General features: G+C 40.6%; 2 protein-coding genes across 11 annotated transcripts in view; one reads left to right on the top strand and one right to left on the bottom strand.

Moving 5' to 3' along the window:
- The window catches only part of LOC127003391 (required for meiotic nuclear division protein 1 homolog), an 8,547-nt gene extending 5,822 nt beyond the window's left edge, over window positions 1–2,725 (top strand). For all 4 annotated transcript variants that reach the window (XM_050869957.1, XM_050869958.1, XM_050869956.1 and 1 more), the window contains one exon: window positions 176–2,725. In XM_050869957.1, the coding sequence (XP_050725914.1) occupies window positions 176–334 (159 nt within the window). In that variant the 3' untranslated portion in view covers window positions 335–2,725. The remainder of the gene's footprint in view (window positions 1–175) is intronic.
- LOC127003392 (pleckstrin homology domain-containing family F member 2-like) lies at window positions 1,798–26,304 on the bottom strand. Of its 7 annotated transcripts, XM_050869964.1 has the most exons (11): window positions 19,180–19,286; window positions 15,320–15,522; window positions 14,960–15,023; window positions 14,487–14,612; window positions 13,995–14,101; window positions 12,134–12,299; window positions 11,091–11,384; window positions 10,019–10,099; window positions 9,112–9,206; window positions 7,566–7,597; window positions 6,098–6,241 (listed from the first exon to the last, which is right to left on the bottom strand). In XM_050869964.1, exons 1-11 carry the CDS (start codon window positions 19,217–19,219, stop codon window positions 6,235–6,237), a joined length of 1,215 nt encoding a protein of 404 aa, XP_050725921.1. In that variant the 5' UTR covers window positions 19,220–19,286; the 3' UTR covers window positions 6,098–6,234. The 7 variants fall into 7 exon arrangements, with proteins under 7 accessions (XP_050725918.1, XP_050725919.1, XP_050725920.1 ...); XM_050869961.1 differs by lacking the exons at window positions 7,566–7,597; window positions 19,180–19,286 and adding an exon at window positions 26,173–26,304 and having other exon boundaries at window positions 1,798–6,241; XM_050869962.1 differs by lacking the exons at window positions 7,566–7,597; window positions 19,180–19,286 and adding an exon at window positions 23,974–24,469 and having other exon boundaries at window positions 1,798–6,241.

The following is a 26,304-nucleotide window of genomic DNA, read 5'->3' as shown; positions in this document are numbered from 1 at the left end:
CTGACCTGTACTCAGAAGGCCCAGGTTCAATCCCCTGCACTCAGTGGTGTACATCAAAGATTTTTCATGGCTTTATTGCAGTTTCTCTGGTGAATGAGCTCAATTTCTTTATCTAACAAATGAATAGCCCAGCCTGTCCCTCCACATGTTCCCAGCAGCTCTGCTCCTCCCACAGGTGATGAATGTGAAGCTGAGTCACTGTGTGGAGCTGATGGAGCTGCTCAAGAGTCACCTCAATGAGCGCCACTCTTCCCGCCTGGAGTGGATCATTATCATCCTCATCATGGTAGAGGTGGGCTTTGAGCTCCTCCACTTCCTGGAGCGACTCCTGTGAGAGGGAGAAGAGGAGGATGGTGGAGAGAGAAAGGGAGACAACTGTAAAGAAGATGGGCAGGGTTGTGATGTGGAAAAATGTCACTTAAAAGCATTTGCCAAACTTGTCATTCAGGTTTTAGGGGAAGAAAACATTTGCATAAATTCAGCATTTATTATGAAATTAATTAAGAAGTTTAACCTCAAGAGTAACCTGGAAGACAACTTTCCCAATCATAGGCTGTATTATACACTATATAAACATTATAATCTTTTACCATAATTATATATAGATTCGTGTAAAACAACCACTTTTAGATATATATAGAAATGTTTAAAGTTTCTTAACAGCCCAGAAGGCTCAAAGCGAGGAAGCTATTTATATGTACAGTGTTGCTGAGGGCTCGCAGGCCGGGGCGGTTGGGGAACCAAGGCGTGGGAGCACCATGTGGCGTCTGGTGATGGTCTGAGTGAAGAAAGATGTTGGTGATGGTGGTAGCAGCACTGTTGAGTATGCAGTGAGGAAAAGGTGATGGTGGTGGCAGCACTGATTGTGTAGCAAGGGAAGAGGTGATAGGGGTAGCAGTGGTGATAAGTGCATAAAGCAAAAGCAGACAAGGAATATAATGGAATGAAGAAGTACACTAGAGTAAGTACTTAAGAGGGAAAGAGAAGTATAATGCCTGTATTCTCTGTACACTTAACTGACCCAGAGGGCAAGCCCTTTACACTGAGGAGGCTCCGCCCCCTTCAACGTGATTGGCTGAAGGTTACGATTGGGGGTAGATGAATGTTATATGAAATGTTGTAACATTGTGTGATATGTATGAAAATACGTACTAATTATTCTAATAAAGTAATTAACAATACTGCATCTACCATTAATTAGGATACATTAAGAAATATCATTTAGGGTGAGGCAAGTATCACTGTTCCTTTAGCCTAGCCTACTATGTGCTTTGCACGAAGTAGACTTGGCTAAAAGAACAGTGATGCATTCCTCTAACTAAATGAGAGCATATGCCTGGGGGTGCATCACTTCACTCACTGTCCCGTACTCCTATGCAGCTGCCCTGTCCATCCCACCCATGCATGCCTTGCTGTATGCAATGTTCTATTTCTTAGTGTATCCCAATTAATGCTAGGTGCAGCATTGTCAATTACTTGCTGATAATAATTAGTACTTACTTTTGTGTATCACACTGAATAATTCTGATGATATGATATTTAATGTAACATCCATCTACTCCTAGTCATAACCTTCTGTCATTCAGGTTGAAGGGGGTGGGGCCTCTGGGTCAGTTGAGCACATGGAGACTAGTTCATATTGGGAAGAAGTTTGGAATAACAAATTTCTGGTCTTTTAGATATCTTTTCTGTTAGGTTTCTTTTACTTTTGAACACTCAACAGTTATTTTACTCTTGGACACTGAACAGTTAAAGTTACTATAAAGTGAGTCCATATTTTATAGTTTTTCGGCAATAACTTTTGAACACTCAACAGTTATTTTACTCTTGGACACTGAACAGTTAAAGTTACTATAAAAGTGAGTCCATATTTTATAGTTTTTCGGCAATAACTTTTGAACTGTTCAAAAGTGTTGGATAAGGATGATAATTTGGCTAAGCACATTTCAGACCTTGCCCCATTTTCATCACTAGGATTTCTTAGCACAATATGGATACTTACGGCACTTAGAGGAGTAGCATAATGATAAAACTCAGCAAATGGAGTACTTCCTGTAGCAAGGCTAGTAAATGTTGCCAAGGAGACGGTGTTGTGCATCTACATGGGTGGTGCACGATTCATTCACTTTGTGGTAGCACCAAGCCCAGTGCCTTGCCACATCAGTTTTATCTTTTAATCTTATTATTTTCTCATTTCCATTACCAAAACAGTAAAGGGAACCTTGATTTACCTCTCCAGGCACTGAATCAGCCTGCCCTCCAAGGGCCCCCCACACCTCTCCTGCTGTGTTCACAGTTGGAGAGCTTGGGCATTCAGGCTGGAAACAGTATAATATGTTGGGCTTTCAGCACAGGCACACACTGCTGTCTCCACAGCAATGTTTGCTAGCCTTACAAAAGGAAGTACTTCATCTGTTGAGTTTTATCATTACGTTAATCTTATGAGTACCTTAATCATTGACATATTGCTAATATATAATAGTGACAAAAATAGGGCAAGGTCTGAAATATACTTTGCCAAATTATCCTTATCTGATGCTTTCTTAAAACGTTATTCCAAAAAACTTTATAACAAGGCCTCTGAAACCCATAATAATAACAAGAAATACAAACAGATGCTTGCCTTCTATCACTTTGCTCTAGAGGTAAAGATCAGGAATGGACTCCTGATATGCAGAGTGATAAAAGTAAAGCATTTGTTTTTACAGTTGTGTCTAAAACAAGATATTTTTATGAGTCAACAACACGAAAGATAAATAAATCTCTGGAAACAAGGAAAGTAACAGCACAGCATGGAAAGTATACATGTTGACAGCCACCAGACATTTCAGATATGCAGTGTGTTATTGCTGTTGCTGTGGTATTGAAAAACATCGATTAGTTATAGCCAGTATGCATTCCAGACAGACCACTTGGTACTCCTTTCTTTACTCCTATAAATATTTTGGAGGAAAGTTGTTAATACATAAAAGTAACTGGTTTTCTGTGGTGGTGCTTAACTTTACACTCTAGTCAATTAAGCTAATTTAAGTTTACATGCTTCCATTTCCTTGTTAATACTTTAAATACTTTGAAATGTATATATGGGTGCAAATATTCTGTAAATTGGAGATTATTTTTGTATTGTAGCTATTAATAACATTTGGACTCATAATAGTTACAATTACTTTTCCTTAAAGGTCAGGAAAACCTACATTTTAATCCCTAAGTTACGACTTAGTTCTGTTCTTTGCCTAATGCCCCAACACCCCTGGTTCCTGACTTGCTGCTGGTATACGGTTAATGTGTATCGTAGACTAAAGGTCAAGGCACGGACTCTGGAGGGCTCAGTGACGTGTCTGCAGCCACCTCACTGCTAGAACATACCAAACTGCCTGGGAATATTTGGTCCATCACTCAAGCAGGTATTCCCGGTGATGTGAGGGAAGGTAAATTGCTTTGTCAGTTTTATCTTCAGTTTTAGGTAAGGGATGAACTAACATCACTGGAGATGGCACTTAGGTGATGGGGCCAAGGGCAGTGCTATGTTTTCTGGTTGAATAGTGCAGTAGTGTTACATTAATATATATCACAAAGTCATCTGGCAGTCCCAAAACACCTCTAATCTAAGCCAGTAGACAGCAACTGACTTCGGAACCCCATTCAGTTTCCTAGGAAAAATATCACCTAATATACAAATAATCTACAGCATTCTTGTTAAATGTCATGGGGAAACTTAAGCAATCGGGAAACCAAAAAAGTGGACTTTCTTTGTATGTCATTAATATATCTTATTTTTAGAATCTCTGAACATGAATTATTCAATATAACTAACCCCACAACCCTTTGACTGGATGTAAACTTTCCATAAATCACTGACTTTGAGGCACAGTAAAGCTGCAGAGATTAATATAAAGTCAATCAGAGCAAAGCATTATGCCTGCTGAATAAGGAGCTCACATCCTATGTGCCAAAATTTGATTAGATATTGCCTAATACACCAATGTTAATAGTAAAATACCCTAATAAAAAGTTCACACTCAACTGATTCATCTTGGACAGACAGTAAATTTGTGAAAATTCAACAGTCAGGGGTCCAGTCCCCTTAGATATCTTATGGGCTGACCTGAGGGGCTGACTGCTTGGAAATCAGCTGCTGAATTAGAATGAAGGTTCTTAATTGGCAACAACAAGAGGGAGAGAGTACAAAGGTTCCAGCCAGAGTGAAAAGGAAAACATGGTTGCTGAGAAGTTCTTCCTTGTCGCCCTTACCAATCTACATAGTGAAGGGAATAGATGCCTAATGTATAGCACAGCACACCAGGCTAACTTCAACCTAGTTTGTTTGCAGTGTTCTTTTGTACAATTGCATGCCAGTGATGCAAGGCTGTGCAAGGAAGTAATATGTTTTAGTAATGAAAATACAGTCAGTCCCTGATGAATGCAAATCCACCTATCCATGAATATAAAAAAAATTACCCTGAGAAAAATTATTAATCATGGGATCTATGATTTTAAGGGCTGTTTTGATTTATAATTTTCCTTTTCATTTCCCTGACTATAAACTATTCAAGGGCTTGCTGTTCACACAATGCCATGAAAACCCATCACTGCAAGGCCATAACAGCCAGTGATAGTGTGTACACGATGTCCACCATATACACAAACTCATGGATCAAGCTTGAGGGCCTCCCTGAGTTCAGGCACTAAAAGATTTCTATACTAAGGGAGGAAAGGGTCACCCCATCTATGAAGGCCAGTTCCCTGTTTGTATGATATCCTATAAAGGCAGGACGAGTGGAGTGGCATTGTGTGGGTATCTCATAAATCAAGGTGCACCAGAATTCTTTGTGATAACCATGGGTGCAAAACTAAGGATATTTGTTCTACTGTATTAATGTGTGTGTGTGTGTGTGTGTGTGTGTCTTTCTCTAATATTTAGGCACTAGCTGATACAAGATGGCTTAACTGTAACCCTTAATTCCACTCCAATTTCCATCCACTGTGCATACACACACCCTACAGTAAAATGTATTTCCTAATCCCTACATATGATAAACTCCCTATGTAAAATAATCACTATACTTCTAAATCAAACAATCACATACAAATACTCGAACAGACAATGGAAACAGAACCACTATAAAATTAAGCATAGAATTATGGTGAGCATGTGGGACAGGAAATAACAGATGACGAAAAGAAAAAAAGTGAAACAAAACACTGAGAACGCATCCACTTTGCCCCATAGCTCCACGGCCTACAAACAAATACAACGGTGCTTTAGCCAACTAACTCTTACTTCAGACGTTCAGATCATGAAATAAACACCAATAGTTTTAGGGTAAAACTAAACCCAAACCCTGCACTAGCAAAAAGGCAACTGTGGAAGATTAACACCCCTGATTCTTTACTCCTAATTCTTTGCTAGCCATTCTCCATTTGTTATCAGGGCCAGAGTGAGTTTTGTTGAGGTAAACATGCTATCACACCACCACCTCCACTCATGCATTAAAACACCTCTATCACAATACTTCTTCCACTCACTAAAATACCTTAAACTTTCAAATAAAAATGTCTGCAATTAAAAAAAAAAATAAAAAAAGCCCTGCTGATGCAAATGGACACAAGTGGCTGGTGACTCAGGACTTGATTAGGCAGCCTCGCAGGCACTACTAAGTTACTCAGGAAGGCTACGAGTGGCAGGAACAACACGGCAACGGCAGCAAGCAGCCATCAACATACACGTGACGGAAAGTTTATATCACAAACCCGCGCCATCACCGAACTCAAGTTGGGCCGTGGGGTACTTGCCGAGGGGGAGGATGAACCAGTCTCCTTAGTGGGTAGCTAGCCATGGACTGATGTCACTTGCCCTCACCACCACCATCACACTTTGCCAGGAAACTTCCATGGACTGGATATTCACCCTTCCAAAAATTCTTGTAAAATATGGGAGGAGGAGGAGGTCTTGATTTCATGGTACCTTCCAGAAAAATGGTGACAATGAAGGCCTGGAAAAACAAGTGTTACAAACTGGTTACATCAGATTACTGGCCTACTGCTCCATGGGTGATGCTGGCGTGTCACTGATGGCAGTTGGAGTGGAGTCAGTGGGAGTGGTAAATGGAGTGGAATCGATGGAGGTGGCGGCTGGAGAGTCCATCTTCTCTGAGGACGAGGTGGCACTGGCAGTGGAGACATCTAAGGCGGCCTGTGTCTCCCCATTGCTGGCCTCTCCCCCCTCGTAAAAGGTCATGGTCTGCAAGAGGGATGTGCTGGCTAGTGCATGAGGATCTGGGTGGTGGGTGAGTTTTCCTCCCACATGAAGCAGGGACAGGAATGGCATAGTGCTGTTCTATCAGTTCTGTGATTTTCATACGTGAGTGACAAATCAATCCCAACTCTGATTTGGTAACACAGGCATCTCTAAAATCAAAGAAGATTGTGTATGTACCCAGTTATCCAGGAGGCTATCATTAAGAGAACTCTTTGAATCCAATGAGTGAATGGATGGCACCCAAATTACCTGCTTATTAACAAAATTTCTATAAAACTAGGTGATCATAATTGACTGACTACTACTCATTACTAATAAGAGGACCCTGTACCTAAACATCCATGCCACTAAAAAAATGGTGATTCTCTGTGTCAAAAATAATAGTGCAGGAAAACACTGACCACTGTGAACAGGAAGATTACATAATACATGACCAGTGGAGGAATGTAAAATGGTAAAGTTAAAAATGACTGCATGAAAAGGCCTCACTGCTTGTCAAGATGCTGAATAGATCATGTCTAATAATTACAAGCTGTTACAAAGAAAGGGTTAACACTACAATAAATCAAATCCATGCCGAAGTGTAAGTTATGCATGCTAACCAATGCCTGACTGAAATGACTTCATATGTGTTACTGCAACAGAGATATATCTTCCTTCGTATTGATCCTTATTCATGTTACAATAAAACAAGTGTTAAAATAAATCTGCTGACTTACGTACTGGGAAGCAAAAACCTTAAATGTGTGTTCAAATGAATGTAGTGAAGCCAGAGACGTGGTGTGTTAAGGCATGAAGAAACATCACTGACTATCTAGTGGTGACTGGTGCCATGCAGTGACTAGAATACACTGTGTGGACTGTGGCCACAGACACAGGGTAATACACTGTGTGGACTGTGGCCACAGACACAGGGTATGTGTAAGAATATATCTAAACACAGTAAAGTAAGAAAAATCAATCCGAGTAATGGAGGAGGAGCATTAGCGCTATGAAAGTACCATCATGTGATTCACGAAACTATTACAGCAATGCGTTCAACATGTTCAGGAAGGGTAACAATCTGGGCTAACTTGAGTTGGTTTGAAATAGCCATAGTTTTACAGGCTACTGTCAGAACCATTGCTGAGTATACAGACCCACTATGATGGCACCTGACATTAACAGTTAACTAGACTGGCATTCCTTGTGTAGGGAAGTTGAAGAAATGTGTTCAAGCTAACCACACAAGCCTGGGATAAAGGAGAAGGGACATGACGAGGGAATACTGGGGAGCACTGCAGAAGGACACGGCAGTGGCACTCACACGTCAAGATAGTTGGAAGATGCTATTTGGAGCTGAGGCGGAGGTTTGCGGCAACAAAGTGGGGAGGGAGGAGAGAAGATGAAAATCAGTTACTCATTGTCTGAATCCAGATGGCAGAAACTCCAATCTTGTTGCAACAGAGTTATTTAACATGTAAGTTTGAGAAGGAGACCCTTGTTTCTTGCCTTTCAGCTTCTCTCAAACTGAAATCACTGCAGCCTTTGTCTGGTCTGGCTTTCCATATGCATCTGCTTTTTCCATGTAGTTACTAAATGCATAACAGACTTTTAGAACACTTCTAGTCAGTGTACAATTCAATATAGAGGTGAGAGATGAGCATGATTATTGCCTTTGAGATCAACAACAGTGTTTCTTTGGATCATCTCCATTTGAAACAGAATTCCAAATTAACCTCTCTTGTCTGTTGCCAAAGGAAAGATACTAGGGAAGAAAATGCGTCTATGGGTAAATTAAGTTAACCTTGTCTGTTACCAAGGGAGTGTGCTGTCAGGTATGAAAATCTTCCTTTCCCTTTTCAAATCAACAAGGAAAAGACAACCATGGTAATTTTTTATCCTGCAAGAAATAAAATAACCAAGTGAGAGAGAAAGAACACAAAACTACTTCAATAATGACTCAAAACAAAATAAACCTATGACAAAAAAGGTGCTATATTAGAAAATAGAAAACTAAAAAGTTTAACTTGAAAAAAAAAAATTCAGGAAAATTTCCCCTGCAGAAGAAACCAACGTCAACCATCGGTGAGAAATTTTTGAGGAAAAGATCAAAACCAGCGCTTCAAATTTTGTAAATCTGTGGTAGGAAGTAGAATAAGCTGGACAAAAAGTGTAGAAGTGAAAATAGGGTATGTTTGCCATTTTGTAAGCAGCCTTCCAATCAGTACTCATACCAGGAGGGAAAATACTCCTGATATAAGTACTGATTGCAAGGCAGCGTACAAACTGGTAACTATGCCCTAAGCAATAAGACTAAAGAATGTAAACACAGAAATATCACGTCATCCATTGCACTGGTAAACTCTGGAACAAACATCCTTCATCTGTATTTCCTCCTGCCTACAACTCTTTCAAGAGGTGAGTATCAGACAACTCTCCTCTCGAAACTGACCTCTCTTCTGAACTCTTTTGTATAGGGACAGTGTTTAGTCGGCTTTTTTTTCTTTTTTTTTGCCATTGAGCTGCTTCCTTTACTGTAAAAAAAATTAAATAAAAATCCACCACTGGCACATCAGAACAACCCATTACTATTCCCTCCCATGGAAGGCTACAGCAGAGGTGGGAGAGAATTGGTAATACCAGTGTTTTGGCCTCCACCCATCACCCACTTCAACGTGATCAACCAACATTAACAACAAGCGAATATGAAACTAATTACGTCTGCATTCCATCTCAATGACTTCAACCAATAACCTGATAAAAATACGATACTGGTCAAGTGTACAACCCATCTCAACGAGTTCACCAATACCCAATCATAAGAATGTGAATTCCATGACAGAACAGCAACAGGCTATGTGGTGACTCACCTCCGTGACTGACTGGGGGCTCTGCAGGGAGGGGTCATCAGTGTCCTCATCTGAGTCGTCGTCACCCGAGGAGTCGTTGGCGCGCTCCTTCATACCTGGGAAACAAGACTGAGGGTTAGCTGGGGGGGGGCAGAGGACATAAAAAGAGAAAATGTTGGATCAGCCCTACTAGGATCAGGTCACATGACTGTTAAAGGATTGAAATGCATTACTTTGAAAATCTAAACAAAGTACATTCTAAAGTTCGATTTCTATTTTATATTACTAAATTTTGTGGCATCTGATCCTCAAAATTATCCTGCATTATAGATATAAAAACCCTCTCATTTAACATTTCAAGCAATTTCAGAATCAATATCTGTGATAAATCAAATGGATAAACCAAAGTTAAATAGAGAATAATAAAAAATAATAAATATGGAATACTCTATGCAAGTGCCTTATATGCTGAAAAAAACAGTATAATCAATTCATATAGTTTACAACATGCCAAGCAGATTTACAAGTATTTGTTGCTTGGAGATCACAGGTCAACATAACATTCATAGATTCTTCCCTAAATGGGTTTGATACCAAGGTCTATCTATCTATCTCTATCTCCAACACCCTGCTCCCTCACAGGAACATCCTTCCAGGGGGTGGCCGTGGCAGAAGTGTCTTCATCTCTCTGTTCTGGCACGCCCTCTCAGCATATTCAATCCTGCTACTTCCAACTCTCTCACCCTACTGGCCCACTTCCTTCATACCAAGGTGAGAGGCTATATTCTGAAATCTAGCTGTTAGCATCACAGGCCACTGAAGCAGGATAGAGCTTACATTGGTGTACCAAGGGTGCTTTATGAATTACCTGAGGTCCACAAGCACACAGGAACAGTCTTCTTCACACACATTACCTGACTGAACTCACCTTCTTCCTCATTATTACCACCATCATCATCATCATCCTCATCACCATCACCACCATTGCCTTCAGCTGGTTCCTTCAAGTCTGTAAAACCAAACAGCGTGAAGGTACAGCATGCTCCCACTGACACAGCACAACAACTCTGGTCAACACTGCCCAGGAGTGTGGTGGAGTGTTGTGTCCAGGCCCCAGGCCTTCCCACAAGAGCTAAAAGCTGCTAGTGTATTTAAAGCTGTTCTGTAGGGTATTTGTATACTGGTGAGAGGTGTTCATGATATTCTCTCATGTAAGATGCAATTTAGTAATGTCTGTACATGATTGTTATCCTTCAAGATGCTGAAAATGTTTCAAGCTACAAGACTGTTTTATACCATTTTTAAGGCCTTCACTACTTTGAAGTAGGTGCTGCAAGATGCTTAGAATTGTTATTATATTTCAAGCTGAATACTTCTGCAAGAGGTTAATGTACATCAAATCTGACCTCCCCAGGTTTACATTTCTTTGGGTTAAAGAAAATTGATTCCTTGATAAAGAATAAAATATGCATTGAAGAAATGTTTCCGAGCAATCTTTCCCTGGTAAAGAAAGTTCCCAAAATTCAAAAAGACTGGCACATCAGGTACCGAGGTTAGTGTTAAGTGTGTTAGGATGTTGGACAAGGCCAGGAACACTGGAGGACACACACCTTGGGCTCTACTTGCAAACAGGCACAGACGGCAGACAGGCTAGACATGCAACAACACTTACTACGGTATGCAGTAAATAGCACAAGCAAGCTACAAGTTTTTTGGGGTGATATATTAAGAACAAAAAGCACACACACACACACACACACACACACACACACACACACACACACCACAGCAAACATACATATAAATGCTAATCTGCACCAACAGGGACAAAAATGGAGATTGAGGGGGGAGACAAAGGTAAAACAAGGACAATTTATAGGCAAGAGTAGCGAATAAGAGGGAGTGGAGAAGGGGATGGGACAGAATTATGAAACACGAATTGGGAGGGAAGAATAACAATGAAATGTTGAAGGTGTGGAGGTAGAGGGACGTCATCATACCAATATCATCCCACCAGAGGGTTGGGGGTGGAGCATCCTCATCCCCCTCCCCTGTGGCTTCCCCAAACAGACCGCCACTCAGGTCAATCAGGTCAGATGCCTCCTTTTTCTCTTTCTCAGTGGTCTGCTTCTGTGGTTCTGTGGGGCTTTGACCTCGGCTAGTGCGGCGGGGCGGGGGTGCAGGGCCATCAGGCGAGGCAGCAGGGGCAGGATGGTCATAGGGGTCACGGAGAAGGACTATGTCGAGATCATCAGAGTCCTTATCCCCATCAGACTGTGAGCCCTCGCCCTCCACTGTTGGGGTGGCAAGTTAACTCTCTCTCTCTCTCTCTCTCTCTCTCTCTCTCTCTCTCTCTCTCTCTCTCTCTCTCTCTCTCTCTCTCTCTCTCTCTCTCCACACACACACAGGCAAGCCACACAAGCATGCCATCAAGAACTCAAGGCTCAGCACATAATTAAAAGTGTTAGTCTCCATGGGGCAGACATCCTCGAGCCAGCAAAGCAAAACATCAAGTGCAATTGGTTACTATACGTAAAGGAAGTGGTGCTGAGGATGAAAAGCATTTTATGTCTAGGAAAATCTTTGTTAAATCTATAATGCCCAATATAATACCATGCAGATTAACACAAGGCATTCAATACTTGAAAAAAAATATTATAGGCTAAGAAACTACTATTGAAGCAATTAGTAACGTCTAGAATTAAAATACTGGTATATAAACCCATGAAGCATTTAGCTCCCAAAGCAATGTTAAAAGACAAGGCAGCAAAGAAAAAGGAAAGAGGAAGACAGCATACACCAAGAACTCTGGCGGGTGACCCATCAACACTCGTGGCAGTGGTGGTGGCAATGATGACAGCCTTGGTGGTGGTGGTGGTGGTCAGTGGTGAAGACTTGAAGGCTCTGAGAGATGGGGAAAAGAGGGAGAAAAAAGGACGGAAGGAGAGAACTTTGTGAGAGGAAAAAAGAAAACCAGAACCAAGAGAGAGAGAGGGAGGAGGGAACCTGCTGAAGTGGGGTTTGTCCTCAGAAGGGTACTCACTGGTGTCAAAACTATTAGGGTGGCCGCTGGGTTGGGTCTGTGCAGAGGAGAGTTCATCATGGCAGGAAAGACACACTCGCAGGGGCTTGCTGGACTGGTGCTGCAGAACGATCTTCCTGTTGGAGCACGGGCCACACACCACCTTGCCACACTTGCGACAGTGGTGCTGCAAGGAAGAGTCAGGGTGAAGGCAGGTTGGTGTTGGGGCAGCATATATAAAACATAAGCAAAGTGTCAACCATATTACAAATCAAAGCAGATGGTCTTTGGGCTTGAGGATCAGTGAGTAGTGGTATATTAATACTAGCTATTATCTATCTATATCTATTTATCTATCCATCTATATCCCCGACGCCCTGCTCCCTCAGTATATTAGTAGCTATTATCCAAGTGGGATTTTCAAAATTAATGGAATAATCATTGGAAATATTTCATGTGGTTCCCATTTGCCAAAGTTGCCTTCATATTAACAGATATTGGAAGCTTTTTTATCAGTATCTCTATAATGATTGTGGTGCCTGTGGTGTAATTCATGAAAATAAAATCAAGCAGTACTGAAAGTCCCTCATATCAACACGACTAGAGGAAACCTGATACAGAACATGCTTGTAATCCATCTCGAGTGTGAGGTGTCGGTAATGTGACCACGACAGAGAGGCACCAGCCGCACGAGAGCAGGATTTTGTATAACCTACGTAGCTAGCAGAGCATTATAACCCTGATTTGAAACCATGTAGTATTTTTCACTTTTCTATCCATTAACTTTACACAAATACACCATAATGGATATGCTTCCCAGTGTGAAAATAAATCAGTCCTCCCTAAAATGTCTGGCATATAGTGTGTTTTCTGTCAGGTACATTGTGACAGTGTTGCCAACTTAAAAACTGCTGCAATCTCTTTTTTTACCAATAACATTTTTGGTATAAGTAGTAATTGACCTTTCAGATTACAATAGCAAATGGGGAATGACCTTTTTTTATTTTATTATTATTGTTATTATTATTATTATTTTTTTTTTTTACTTCATTCTTCTGTTTATCCCATAGGTTGGTACACAAGTTAGGGCTCCTTGACTCACAGACTACATCCTGCTGTGGGTTAACTCATTATACCACTTACACTACCCCAATCCACATCACGACCATAAACCCAAATTCAAGTTGTTCAAGTTCAAGTTCAAATTGTAACATTGCAGTGTAGGCATGAATAGGGAATGTGACTAAGGTTGTGAACATCAATAGCACTAGTACATAAAAATTACAGAATGGACAATAGAGCTACTCTTATCATCCCAAATACAATGAGACAAAGATAGAGAGATAGCCTGATAACAGCTTTGTATACACTAGCAGTATTGGGCAAAGGCTGAAAGAGATTATTAAAGAGTCCTGTTATCCCAGCTCAAAGGGAGGCAAAGAGAGGGATATAAGGTAAAGGGTTGAGGCTGAAAGAGGATGATAGAGTCCTGTCATTCTAAACTTCAAAGGGGAGACAAAGAGGGAGAGACAAGGTAAAGGGTAGAGACTGAAAGAGGATGATAAAGAGCCTTGTCATCCTAAATCAAAGGGGGGTAAAGAGGGGAAAAAGTTGGAAAGTTTTGTTTAGTCGGCGCAACATCTGTGATCGTATGCCGGAGAGAGACAGAAGGGGAAGGAATTATAGAAGGGAAAGAGGGGGAGATAAAGTAATGGTTAGAGGCAAAAGAGATCAAATAAAGAGTCCTGTCATCCTAACTCAAATGGGAGCAAAGAGGGAGAGATATGGTAAAGGGTAGAAGCTAAAAGAGAACAATAAAGAACCCTGTCATCCTAAACTCAAAAGGGGGCCAAAGAGAGGGAGCTAAAGAGACACTCCTTACCCGTCTGTTGATGAGGGTGAACTGAGTCTTCTTGCAATGCATACAGATGGAGGTGTCACTGTCGGGCACCCACACTGCTGCATGGTTCTCAGCTGCCTTCTTGCCACCTGGTGATTAGAAGTAAGTGTTGGAAGTGGCAGTAATGGGTAGTTAACAGTGGTGGTTGTGGTGGAGGACATTGATTTGATGGTGAATGATTTGGTTGAGGTAATTTCATGGTAGTTAGGAAAAATAGTGGCAGTTGTAAGTGAAAGTGGTGGTGGATAATGGCTTTGTGGTGACAACAGTATGATATGTTTATTATAAGCCATAAAGAGATCTGGTACTAGTTATGCCACAATAAATAATTTGATACAGGAGCAATGACTTGGATACTCAACATCAAGAAAACACTACCAATTTATGCTGTACATTACACACATATGAACCACAGAAAAAAGGGAAAGCAAGGAGGAGAACAAGGCAAGCAATCAATACAGGCAGGAAACTTACTCTTCCTCAGTAGATCCGAGACGCACTTGTTTATATGGGCCATCCATTCTGACTTCTCCGTGGCAGTCGCAGCGTAGACGGCAAAGGACTTGGTGGGTGTTTTGATGAGCCAGCCATTGCGGAACTCTGCGTGAGGCAACGAAGTGAATAAATCAGTGGAAGCAGTCTCTCTACCAACCCCCACTCTTTGTCTCTTCATGGGAACTTTAAAAACAGGAGAGATAAATTGAATGCAACAAGTAAAAGAGCAAGTAGTAGTAGGATGGGAAAAGGAGAGTCAAGATAAACTGAAACTAGATGATGTGCAGAAAGATCAAAGTATAGAAGTAAAGTTGGGGGGAAGCATGATAAAGGAAGGGTAGGATTGTAAAGGAGAATATATGTGAGGAGACCAACAAATACTAAGGAAACTGTGCTGTCAACAAGAGAGACTGATGTGAAAAAGGAAACTGTGACCTTTTTGGCATACTCACGGCCATCATCTTCTAAGGAGGAGAGCTGAACCTCCTCCAGGGGTATGAGGTGCTGCTTGTTGTACTGCGGAGGAAGAAGATGGATGGAGTGGTAAAGGTGGTGACTAGGAATGATACACATGATGTTTATTAATTAACAAAAAGAAACAAACATCCATTCATCACATCTGAGATAGAAAGAAAGTCATTGTTTACTCTCTAGTAGTGCATATTTAGGATGAACTAAAGCATCATCACAACACAATATACAATGCAAATAAAACCCCAGAAAAATAAACCTAAAGAAACATACACTACTGAGAAACATGAAAGAAAATCACTAAAAATTACACCTCATCCAAAAGTGTCAGCAGCACCAACCTTCTTCTTATTAAGGACGATGTTGCCATAGACGAGGATGTCATTGAAGAGGAAGAACTGGCGAGGTTTGGGTTTCTTGCGGCACATCTTGGTGAGCACGCCCTCCCCCACCAGCACGCGGCCCGGCTCATTGAGTGGCTGTCCTGCCGTGCCAAAGCAGGACTCCACCATGGCGATCCGGCGAGCATTGGCCTCGCTGTTCACTGTGGGGTAAGGGGTACATATATAAATAAACATAGGCTTGAGTTAAAATTTAGGAACTCAACTCTGTCACAAATACATAAAGAAAAACTCTCATGCAACCACAGACCTGTATAGAGTGAGACATACAAGTAGTTTAATGCCCGCCCATTTAATCCTCATCTTTTACCAAAAAATAAAAGCACAATAAAAGAATAACAGGAAGTGGAAATTGATAAGAATAAATTTCTGTTCTGCTGCCCAAGCTCTGCCTCTGTCCCAAATGCAGTACATGATAAATAAAGAAATGGTAAAGAAAACATAAGAACTAGATAAAGTGAGATACATACAAATGGTAACTATCCTCACATTCAATCCTCAATAACCAAAAAAATAAAAAAAATACAGAGTGAGATACATATACATAACAATCCTACCTTTCCTTTATCATGCTTCCCCCAACTTTACTTATATATTTTGATCTTTCTGTGCATCATCTAGTTTCAGTTTATCTTGACTCTCCTTTCCTCATCCTACTACTATTTGCTCTTTTTCTTCTCCTCGTCTATGACCCTCAACTTTAATAAACAACAACAAAATTCAGGGGCAAGAAAATCCTAACTAATAACAAAAATAAACAGTATTAAGAGAGGGGTACAAGTGGCTTATTATCCTCCTATTCGACCTCCAGCTCCCGCCTCAGTGCCGCCAACCACAGTGCAGCTGGGACACGTGTACCAGCTGTACCAGACACCCCCCCCACCACCAGCTACCTCCTCAACCACTGGGGGAGGGGAGGGGAGAGGGGGGAGGAGGGATAAAACCAGCCATCTTGCCCTAATGTGCTGCTTTTCTTCTAATCAGTCAAGAGGAACACATGACTTCCTTTACTTCTTTCCTTCCTTTTGCTCTTTGGTTAGTTATTTCAAGTTAAGAGTGTGGGAGGGAGACTTTCCAGCTTTGTGTTTTTTATTTAAATTGCCCCTTCATGAATACCTAATGAGTCTAAGTCTTGCTAAAACTAAGGTTAAATTAGCCCCCTAAACTGAGAACGCTGTATTCCGTATATCAGGACGAGAGATTGACACACAGTGAGAGGAAGCTGGCCTGGCCTTTCCAACTCTTGACATTAGCAGCTTCACAAAAGGACTATGGTGCATCTTAAGCCTGACCAAACAGAAGGACAGCACCAGTAAGATTTCTGTATGCCATGTTATTCCAAGCAAATGCAGTCAGATATCCACTTTTGTATAGGAGGAAATGCAGAATATAACTTGAATGACAAACAAAGTGAGTCTCCCAGCAAAGGCAGATCTATAAAAAGCTGCTATTTATGTTAGAACACTTAAAGACAGTCAACAGTAATTCAACTCTCAGACTTAAGAGTGTCGACAGCAACCCCCCACACACACACGCAGTAACCCCCCAAGGGCACCACCTCTGCTCGGACCTACCACTCATCATATCTCTGTTTTGGGGTACATTTCCTCTAGGCAGTTGCAGTCTATGTACTTAAATCTTTATTAATCTGAGCCAATTACTCATGTACTGGTATGCTACAAGAAAAAATACTGTTCCTTGCCCAATCAACAAAATAATTAAGTTGTGTGCTCTTGTGTGGTATAACTAGTGAATACATGATAATCTGCTACATTCATACACAACACAGGCCATCACTTGCCAACGTTGCCACTAAAGTTATCTATGTGTATATTCTGTTTCCTGAGCACTCCACTACTCCATGATAACAGGCTGGACAGTCTCACTAAGTGGCTGTCTCCCTTGACTTACTAATTAAAGTACCACTGCACTCGCTAATTAAAGTACCAGTGCACTTGATTTCATACAACACGATCTAAAGAAACTGTGACGGAACATCCCTAACGTTTGTTTAACCCGGTAGCAGCGGGGATCATGATTCTTAATGGTTCCTTTAAGCGAGAAAAATTAGAAAAAATCACCCCTCACACAAACCATTTCATAATATATATCAAAGCATTTGTGATCAGTTTATGTATCATCTATTTTGGGGGGTTAAAATCATGGCACAAATTTGGCCCATCGCTGCTACACAGTAAAGCCACAAATTTGGCCCGTCACTGCTACCAGGTTGAGGAAACTACATCTTTCTGAACTTGGTAGCTGTGCAAGATGTGACCGTCTCAGACCATCAGTTCTGAACACCCAAGCTTCAGGCCTTCACGCCAAAACATGTTGTTACTGTCATGTATAATCAATACCATCATTACACTAACTAGTATCATCATCATCAATACATCTCTTGGCCTGCACTCTTTCCTTATCAGACGAGCTATCCTTGGCAGGAAACCATGGCCTTACACATTCCTTCAACCTCTTTCCTAGAAATGTTGGCTTCCTGTTGTGCCTACTCCGTCATACCTATGTTTGTAAATCCGATGACTGCCAGGCACATACCACTGTACAATCATTCATATTATCATTGCTACTACTGTTTTTGTTCTTATCATTATCATTAATTGCTTCATGCCTAAATCCATCTTACGCCAATTAATTTTGGGAGGGGTTTTATTCCCATTAAATACGACCCTGATCCTTATTAAAATATGTATATAAGAGTGGTGGCTATTGCAGAAAGAAATGCTGGTCAAACCTTGCAAGACTAAGATTAAGTAAATGCGGTAGTCGAGTGGTCAGCGTACGGGCATGGTGAGCCTGTGGACCTAACTTTGAGTACAGTACCACTAAAACACGCTAGTTTTTCAAACCATTGCCGAGTAGCGGAAGATTACCCACATGCTGCCCAGATCTTTAATCAACCATAAGTTCAGCAATTTCATTCAAGAGTTGCATCGGTGGGGAAGCATGGGCCACGCAAGAGTCATATAAGCATAACTGGCGCCACTGTAAAAACAAATGCCTGCGCCACAACGGGCTTGGGCCGACCATCTGGCTCCTGAAGAAACCCTACCGGCGCTATAGGCGGGGATGTTAAAAAAAAAAATATATATATATATATATATATATATATATATATATATATATATATATATATATATATATATATATATATATATATATATATATTTGGGCAGACACTATAGATAAAATTCACCTGTGCCACAAACGGGCTAGTGTTGCCCCAGAGACCCTTCAAGAAAGTCTACAGGTGCAGTGGGCCAGGTGGAGTGGGGAATGGTTACTCAGGTATCCTCCTCTTCATATTTTAGTGTCTAATAACATATAGCAAGGAATGATGAAATATGCAAGACACAAACAAACAAAAAATATCATGTGTAGGCTAACTGACCTCTTCTACTCTTCTGATATCCTTGTGTATAGTTGTGTATGCTTACAATCACGCTTCACCACTTTTTGTGTGGATTCTATGAACAACAAAAAAACAAGTACACCACAAATTGCTACAGTGATTGGGTAGGCAACATTTCCTTGACATTAAACAAGCTACTCACTGTTCTGCTGGGATGATGAACAATATTATATGGGTACACAAAACAACCAACACCAAAAGCAATTATGAGGATACTGGGGTGGATTGGAGGGCCAGGAGGGTGGGAGGTGAAAGAAGGGAAGCAATGCACGGGAGGAGGGGAAGTGGGAGAGATCTTTCAGTGTGTGTGGGAGTGGGGTTGCATGGGGAGTGGCAGATGATGTATAAAAACTTCTTTGTATAGACTCACCACTATCAATATCAAGTCTGTGTACGAGGTCCTCAACCATTTTTTCGTGTCATGAGGCGTGAGCTGAAGTGTGTGGCGCCTCAGCTGCCTTGGGGGAGGGGGGGTAGTAGGGGGGAGGGGAGTGGGAGGGAGGGTATAGAGGGCAAGGGGGAGAGAGGCCAGTTGGGGGAAAGAGACCAATTGAAGTGAGATCTTATGGAAATATTAATAAATTTTGACAGATATATTTATATTAATTGTATTTCTTCTTTAAAAGTGTTACAAAGAGTACACACACACACACACACTTACCTAATATACATAAACCCCCAAAAAACAGAATTTTCAGTAATTAGCCACACAGGAAGGTAGATAAAAAAAAAACTTCTTTCAATCCCCCATCCCATCCATTGCCACAAGCAGCACCACACACAAGCCAAGAAGGGTTGCAGTGCACAGTGCCGGCCCTCCACTTGTGGCTAGTGATCTGTAAGGTGAGAACTTGCCCTGTAACCATAGCTCTCTATTGGTGTTGGAGCCTTGACAGTGCATCATTGTAAGAGGCGGGGAGTGTGTGTGTGTGTGCGTGTGTGAAATAGATAACAAAAACACACCCAAAACCAGCATACAAGTATTAGATAATCATACGCACACAAAATTTCATGAACCAACAGAAAGCAATTACTTCCCATTCAACACAAGTGCTGAGCAAGAGTGCCAGATAGACTAAACAAACAAAACACTTCTCTATGCAATGGGAACAACACTTCACCATCCCAGCTCCTAAATCCACTTTAGTAACACACCTAACACCCCTGCTTGAGAATAAAGAACACTCCTGCAATAAGTTGAAAGCTTATGTTGTTACATTCACTGAGAATAACAATCAAATAAGAGATGTTTATAACATATGGTAAAAGTTGAAGACTGGAAACAGATTCATACAAAATATATGGAACTTCACTAAAGAACAAAGTTGTAACCACCAAAGATCACCACTATAAACAAGAGTGGATGAATAAAGGAGAATAAAAAATAGTGGGAGAGAAATCACACTAACAAACATGGTGAGAGGCTATGAAAACTTTCTAAAAAAGTAAAATCAAAACTTACTGGCTGTGAATCAGTTTGTTGTTCCTCAGCAGATACTGAAAGACACACACACAGTTGTAGTCCCGCCAGGCCAAGGCAGGAGAGTAGGGGGAAGGCAGAAGGTGAGGCAAGAGGGAGGAAGAGAGGAGACAGAGCACAGCAGGTTGGTATTCACTGGTCAGAGCCACACTCAGACTGGTGGGCACTGAGAGAACAATAGAGATCCACCCCCTGCTCTCAGTGCCTAGTTAGATGCCACACACACACACTCCCTCCCTCCCTCCATTACACTTTCACCCACTCTTCACCTCCCTCTCCTCCCCTTGACACCACACAAAATAATCCAATCTCAAGTCACCAACCTACAAGTCTGACCAGGTAAATACCCTTGTACGCATGTCAAAAGCGCTAGAAAAAATGCCCCCAAAATTAGCCTAAATACCAACAGGATGGAGCATTCAGAGTGGCATTAGATTACACAGTTGCCACACTGGAAAATTCTCTGAGGAGTGCCACACTGGGATGACTTGTTGAAATTACTGTCCTGTCCAATTAAAAGGAAGCTGGTGATAGTGGTGAAGGTCGTTTTAATGCTTTTTCTTTGAGTAATGATGTGAGGGTGTGGGGATGGCAGAAGTGAGAGGTGGTGGTGGTGGTGGTGGTGGTAGTGGTGGTAGTCTGGGTAACCTCCCACCATCACTACTGATAAAAAGGCTGTAAGGGGTGGTCCATGGGCTTCAACAATCAGATATATGATAAGTGTTTAATTCCCTAACACCTAGCACAGGCTGGCAAAGCAAACCCCCCCAACCCCTTCTACGTAAAATTTAAAGCTCCGATGAAAGAATGTTTGTTATAATGATAATAATAGATACTAAAAATACTATTACTACTATTACAAACAATAATAACTTTGCTCCCCTGAAGTGGGTGTCATAAATCTTTCTCTGTACAGTATTTTTTTGTTCTTTGTTACTATTATTTTCCTAGTACACACTTTGACCTAAATACTTTTCAACTGTTACTTTTTTTTTTCCTATTGTTACAGCAAAAAGAAGGAAAAGGAATCTCTTGAGAACCAAAACAAACACATGAGTTCTGCTGCCTACACCATGTTAGTCAATCACCTGAACTTCCTGTTTCCTTACTTCCTGAACCTGGTTAAGTAAAGCAACACTGTCCGCCTCATCACGTGCTGGTTTGACGTCACCACTAAATATAGCCGACTGACGTGCACCTGCTCTAACTGGATAATAAATGATCAAAACATAAGATAAATATATACAACTGATAACTAAGTAAAAATAATAAAAAATAATGAAAAAGTGAAAAATTAATAAAAAAGACAATTTCATCAATACAACGAACATTCTATCAGCACAATGAGAAACCTCCAAAGAAAAGAGTTAGTAAAGTTCTGACCAAGTTACTTCCAACCTCTCACTCTGCTTCTGCCCTTCCCACCCTGCATCTTCAGTGGAGAAACTACTTTATCATTGGTGACTTTTCTGATAACATTTTTTTCTAATAATTTTACTTTTCTAACATTTTCTTTCCTAATAATTTCCTCTTTTCTAATAATTTCATCCTCTCTAGTGACTTTATCCTTTTCTAATAATTTCATCCTCTTTTCTAACATTTTCATCCTCCTTTTTAATATCCTTTCTAATAACTTCATCCTCCTTTCTAATAATTTCATCCTCCTTTCTAATAACTTCATCCTTTTTTCTAATAACTTCATCCTCTTTTCTAATAACTTCTTCCTCCTTTTTAATAATTTCCATCCTCCTTTTTAATAATTTCATCCTACTTTTTAATATTTTCATCCTCTTTTCTAATATTTTCATCTTTTTCTAATATTTTCATTCTCTTTCCCAATATTTTCATAATCTTTTCTAACAATTTCATCCTCCTTGTCACTGATGATTGATAAATGAGTAAAAACCATTGAGTACAATTGCTCTAGTTGCAGGAAATCTTCAAGTGATGCACTGTTAGCTTTTGTTTACATTTTGACGATAAAATAAATAGCAACTTATCTAATCATGGAAAATATTTTATGCTATCCATGATAATATGATAGCTAGTCTATTCATATTATCCAGTCATAATTATGATGTTCACACTTATCCATTTATTTATTTATTTACTTATCATTATTTTTTTTTTAGCACATATTAAGGCAGGAAAAAAACTTTGTAGCAATCTTTCCGAGTTAAGTTTATGGGGTTGACTACTATAAAGATAAGATTTTTAAGGGACGGTATTTATCTATTCATCAACTTTGCATACCACCACCCTTATCAACAAACTGCTCGTTATTTTTCAGTGATTTTCATGTGATGCGCATTTTGAAATAGTTGTGTTTGTCATTCTCTGCTGTGAGTATTCTGTAATTGCCTTAACTTTTCTTCTTATATCACAAACTGACTTCGGGAAAAAAAGTCAAAGTCCGAAAGTGGAACAAATTATTTTCATGCACAAGAACAAATTCATAAAGTATTAAACATAGATATAACCGAGATGTTTATTACTGTGCTAAATTCACTCCAGCACTTTCATATAAAACACATCATATTTTACCCCTAAATGAATTGTCAATCTGAAATATACAACACTGATCAATAAAAAAAATATAACACAAGTGTGCGGGCTTGTGGACGAGAGAATAAGAAACAAACCCATGACTGATGGGTAAGCAGGACAGGCTCATCGAGGAAATACAACTAATAAGGACATTGAACCAGTTTAACAGATCCAAGGACTTTCGCAATCTTTCATTAACCACCAAAAATAGTAAAAAACCGCCTCCATGCTTAGGAGGTTAGCTACGAATCCAAGGGCATGGATTAGAATCCCAGTCTGGGCAGTCAGCACACAGCCCACCACTCATCATCCCTGGCCAATAAATGGGTACCTGGAGGAACCTGGGGAACATAAACTGTGATAACCTGGATGTGACAGTGGTCCTGTGTCCCAAGGTTTTGGATTATTTACTGCTACAGACTCAAAGGTCAATGGAATGGAAATGAGCACAGAGCCCAGGCACAGCTGAAGCGTATGCCCCCAACTTTACCTTTACTAATGAAGTAACCTGTCGCCATTAAACAGTAACCTATACCAACAAGATAATTGTTGATACCTATGAAATGAGTAATTTACACCGAAAATAGTTAACAGAAAACGTGTCAACAAGGAGAGACCTGGGTGTAATTCTGGAATAATGCCCACACCTGCCACTCCTGGCACCCTTCTTCTTCTTCTGCAGACCTCTAAGGCTTTGCAAAGCTTCCTCGGTCTTTACACCTTCATCATCCTTACATCGCATCCTTAAGTTATTTTTCTCTTCCGTTTCCTGCTTTCAAGCAAGAATGTTTTCATGAGGCTAGTCATCAAAGTCTGTCTGTATCTCCCGTCAGTCCCGGCACAGTTTTTGGTCCCCAGCCTCCCCCTCCGTCCTTCCTTCCTTCCCCCGGGGCGCCGCACGCCCCTGGGAGGCTGCTCAAGTAAGTGTGTCGAGGGAAACCACACACCGTACGTCCTGTCAAACAAACTTCGCCGTCACACAACCTTCCCTACAGGCCAAAGAAACCAGCGGAGAGGCAATGTGACCCCAGACACTTATAACTGCAGTGTTGGGGAAGGCTGTGCTGCCGTGGCGTGCCGTGATACAGGACCTGAGGCAGGGAATCAACAGAAATATGAGAAAATTCAGAAACTTACCGAGTCTGTCCACCATCTTTGTTGTCCTGCCTGCATTCGAGTCCCTGTAACAAGACACTTAACCCAGGAAAACTTTAGCTTCGTCTTCTGTTTTCTTCACTATAGTTTACCACTTTACCACTAATACAACTAGTTTCTTATTTTCGTGGCAAGGTAATACGTGAGTCACTGTCCCCAAGTTCCTGTACAAGTCAAACCACTTAACTTTAATTATCTTGTATTTTCACTATATTTAACCACACTACCACTAATATATATCTAGTTTCTTCTTATTTCCGTGGCAATTTATACGCGAGTCACTATTTTTCACGAGTTCATACACAAAACACTAACCCAGGAAGACTGCTATTATAACCGAGTGTCCCCTATTTTTACCACATCCTACCACAGTGCCACGATAACAACTAGCTTTTTTCTTATCTCATGTGTGGCAAGGGAACGTACGTGAGTCACCATACACCGTCTTCCCGGGAATGGCCGTCACTCAGGCATTACTCATCGTCAGCTGATGAGTAAGCGCCTCCTGTTTGCCTCTACGACCTTGTATGTATATGTATGTCTTGTGATAATATAATGGGACACGGGACCACCACCAAGACAGTCAAGATCTAAATATATACTAAACCTCCACTGTTAAAAACTGTTATATCCCCCCACAAGGTTGGTTTTACTATCTTCGTATACGTGGGGGTTGGTTACTATATCTATCAAGGCTATCTATTTGGTTACTATCTATCAAGACTATCTATTTGTATTGCAGAAGGATTAAGGTGGTGGTCCCAATATCTAAAATTTCCTGCGCATATTATCCTATTTCGTCTCCATGTCATACCTCGATCGTGTCTAGCTATGTATTTTTTTGTTTGTTTGTTTGGGTTGGTTACTTTTTATTCATGTAAGTATATAGAAGGCTCTAGATAGTCCAGGTATCTACGAACTACTTCCATCATCTTATTTCGTCTGTCTACCTCGATATCGTGTTCTATATTTTTTCTTGGTGTGGGTTGGTTGCTTTTTATTCTTGTAAGTATAGCTATAGAAGGCTTTAGAATAGTCCAGTTATCTACGTAGAACTATACTTCCATCATCTTATTTCGTCCCCATGTCTACCTCGTTCGTGTCTTAATTTCTATCTTGGTGTGAGTTACTTTTTATTCATTTAAATATATAGGATTCAGAATGTAGTCCCGTTTTCCATGTAGAACTATACGTACTTGCATAATCTTATTTCGTCACTATGTCTACCTCGATCGTGTCTTTTATTTCTATTTTGATGAGGGTTGGGTATATATAGATTCACTTGAGTATAGAAGGATTTAGAATTAACGTGGTCCTGTTATCTTGCATTATCATATTTCCTCACCGCGTTTATATATAGCTACCTTGCCTCACTTTAATTACAGCTTTGAACCGCGAACGTCATAATTAACTGCTTTCATGATTCATCCGTTCGGCTTATCTTCGAAACATACGACTTACATGTTAGAGGCCGATATTGACCATTATGAAGATTGTGAACGCCGGTGTAAAAGTCAAACCCAATGAGAGAATTCCTATAGTAACAAACTCAAATATTAATGACCTAAATCAACAAGAGAAAACCATATAGCCTATAGCAGAAAGTCACGGCATATGATTCCTACTATTCAGGAAGGAAAAATTATCTAATCCGGAGTCACGTGTCACAGAGAAGGTTAATAACGATGATAAAAACGTTTAGTCACTTCCTGTTACCATGATCAAACATTTCCCATAAACTAAAGGGTCTTCACTCACTGCAGTATTTCCGGATGTCTTAAATCAGCTCACCCCAATGGGACAGGACGCGCGTATTCTTTATAGCCTATTGGTTGAAAGCCGTGGAAAGAAGGGAAAAAAAAAGATAGGTCTTCCATATATCAGAATGCGGAAAGGTTAATCGCTGAGCTTATCGGAAATCTCAGTTAATCATATCAGTACTTAAGTGTGGTTTCTACGGGGGGAAAAGCGCATACACAAATAAATTGGGTCAAAATAATTAGATTGGCAGAAAATGCTTATAGTGAGCTTACGTGCTTCCTTACTAACTAGACTTTGTAACGAATTGAGGTATTTTTTCATTGATTGATGGCTGCCATACCTTACCAAACTATTACCATAACGCTCATTACATTGTGTACTCTTTAAATACAAACAGAAAAGTAGAGGGGACCGCCGTACCTCGAACATAAGCCCCTGACCAGGCCATCCTTCCTCTGTAGGGCAAACGGAATCCAGACGGCTATCCTCGTAGAAGTTGCACTAATGAGAACTATTGGTCACCCACCGGCAGGCTGTTGGACGGTAACCGGG

The sequence above is a fragment of the Eriocheir sinensis genome, chromosome 25 (genome assembly GCF_024679095.1).
Source record: "Eriocheir sinensis breed Jianghai 21 chromosome 25, ASM2467909v1, whole genome shotgun sequence".
NCBI classification, from domain to species: Eukaryota; Metazoa; Arthropoda; class Malacostraca; order Decapoda; family Varunidae; genus Eriocheir; species Eriocheir sinensis.
The sequence above is the reverse complement of the archived record's forward strand: the minus strand, read 5'-3'. Positions and strand labels throughout refer to the sequence as shown.

Bases quoted from the DNA above. Each gene is read 5' to 3' on its own strand.
- LOC127003392 (XM_050869960.1), bottom strand. From the start codon at position 19,219: ATGGTTGAGGACCTCGTACACAGACTTGATATTGATAGTG. The intron at 15,523-19,179 runs GTGAGTCTATAC...CTTACCCCACAG, and splicing joins CAGACTTGATATTGATAGTG to TGAACAGCGAGGCCAATGCT. The intron at 12,300-13,994 runs GTAAGGAGTGTC...TCTTCCTTGCAG, and splicing joins TCACCCTCATCAACAGACGG to CACCACTGTCGCAAGTGTGG.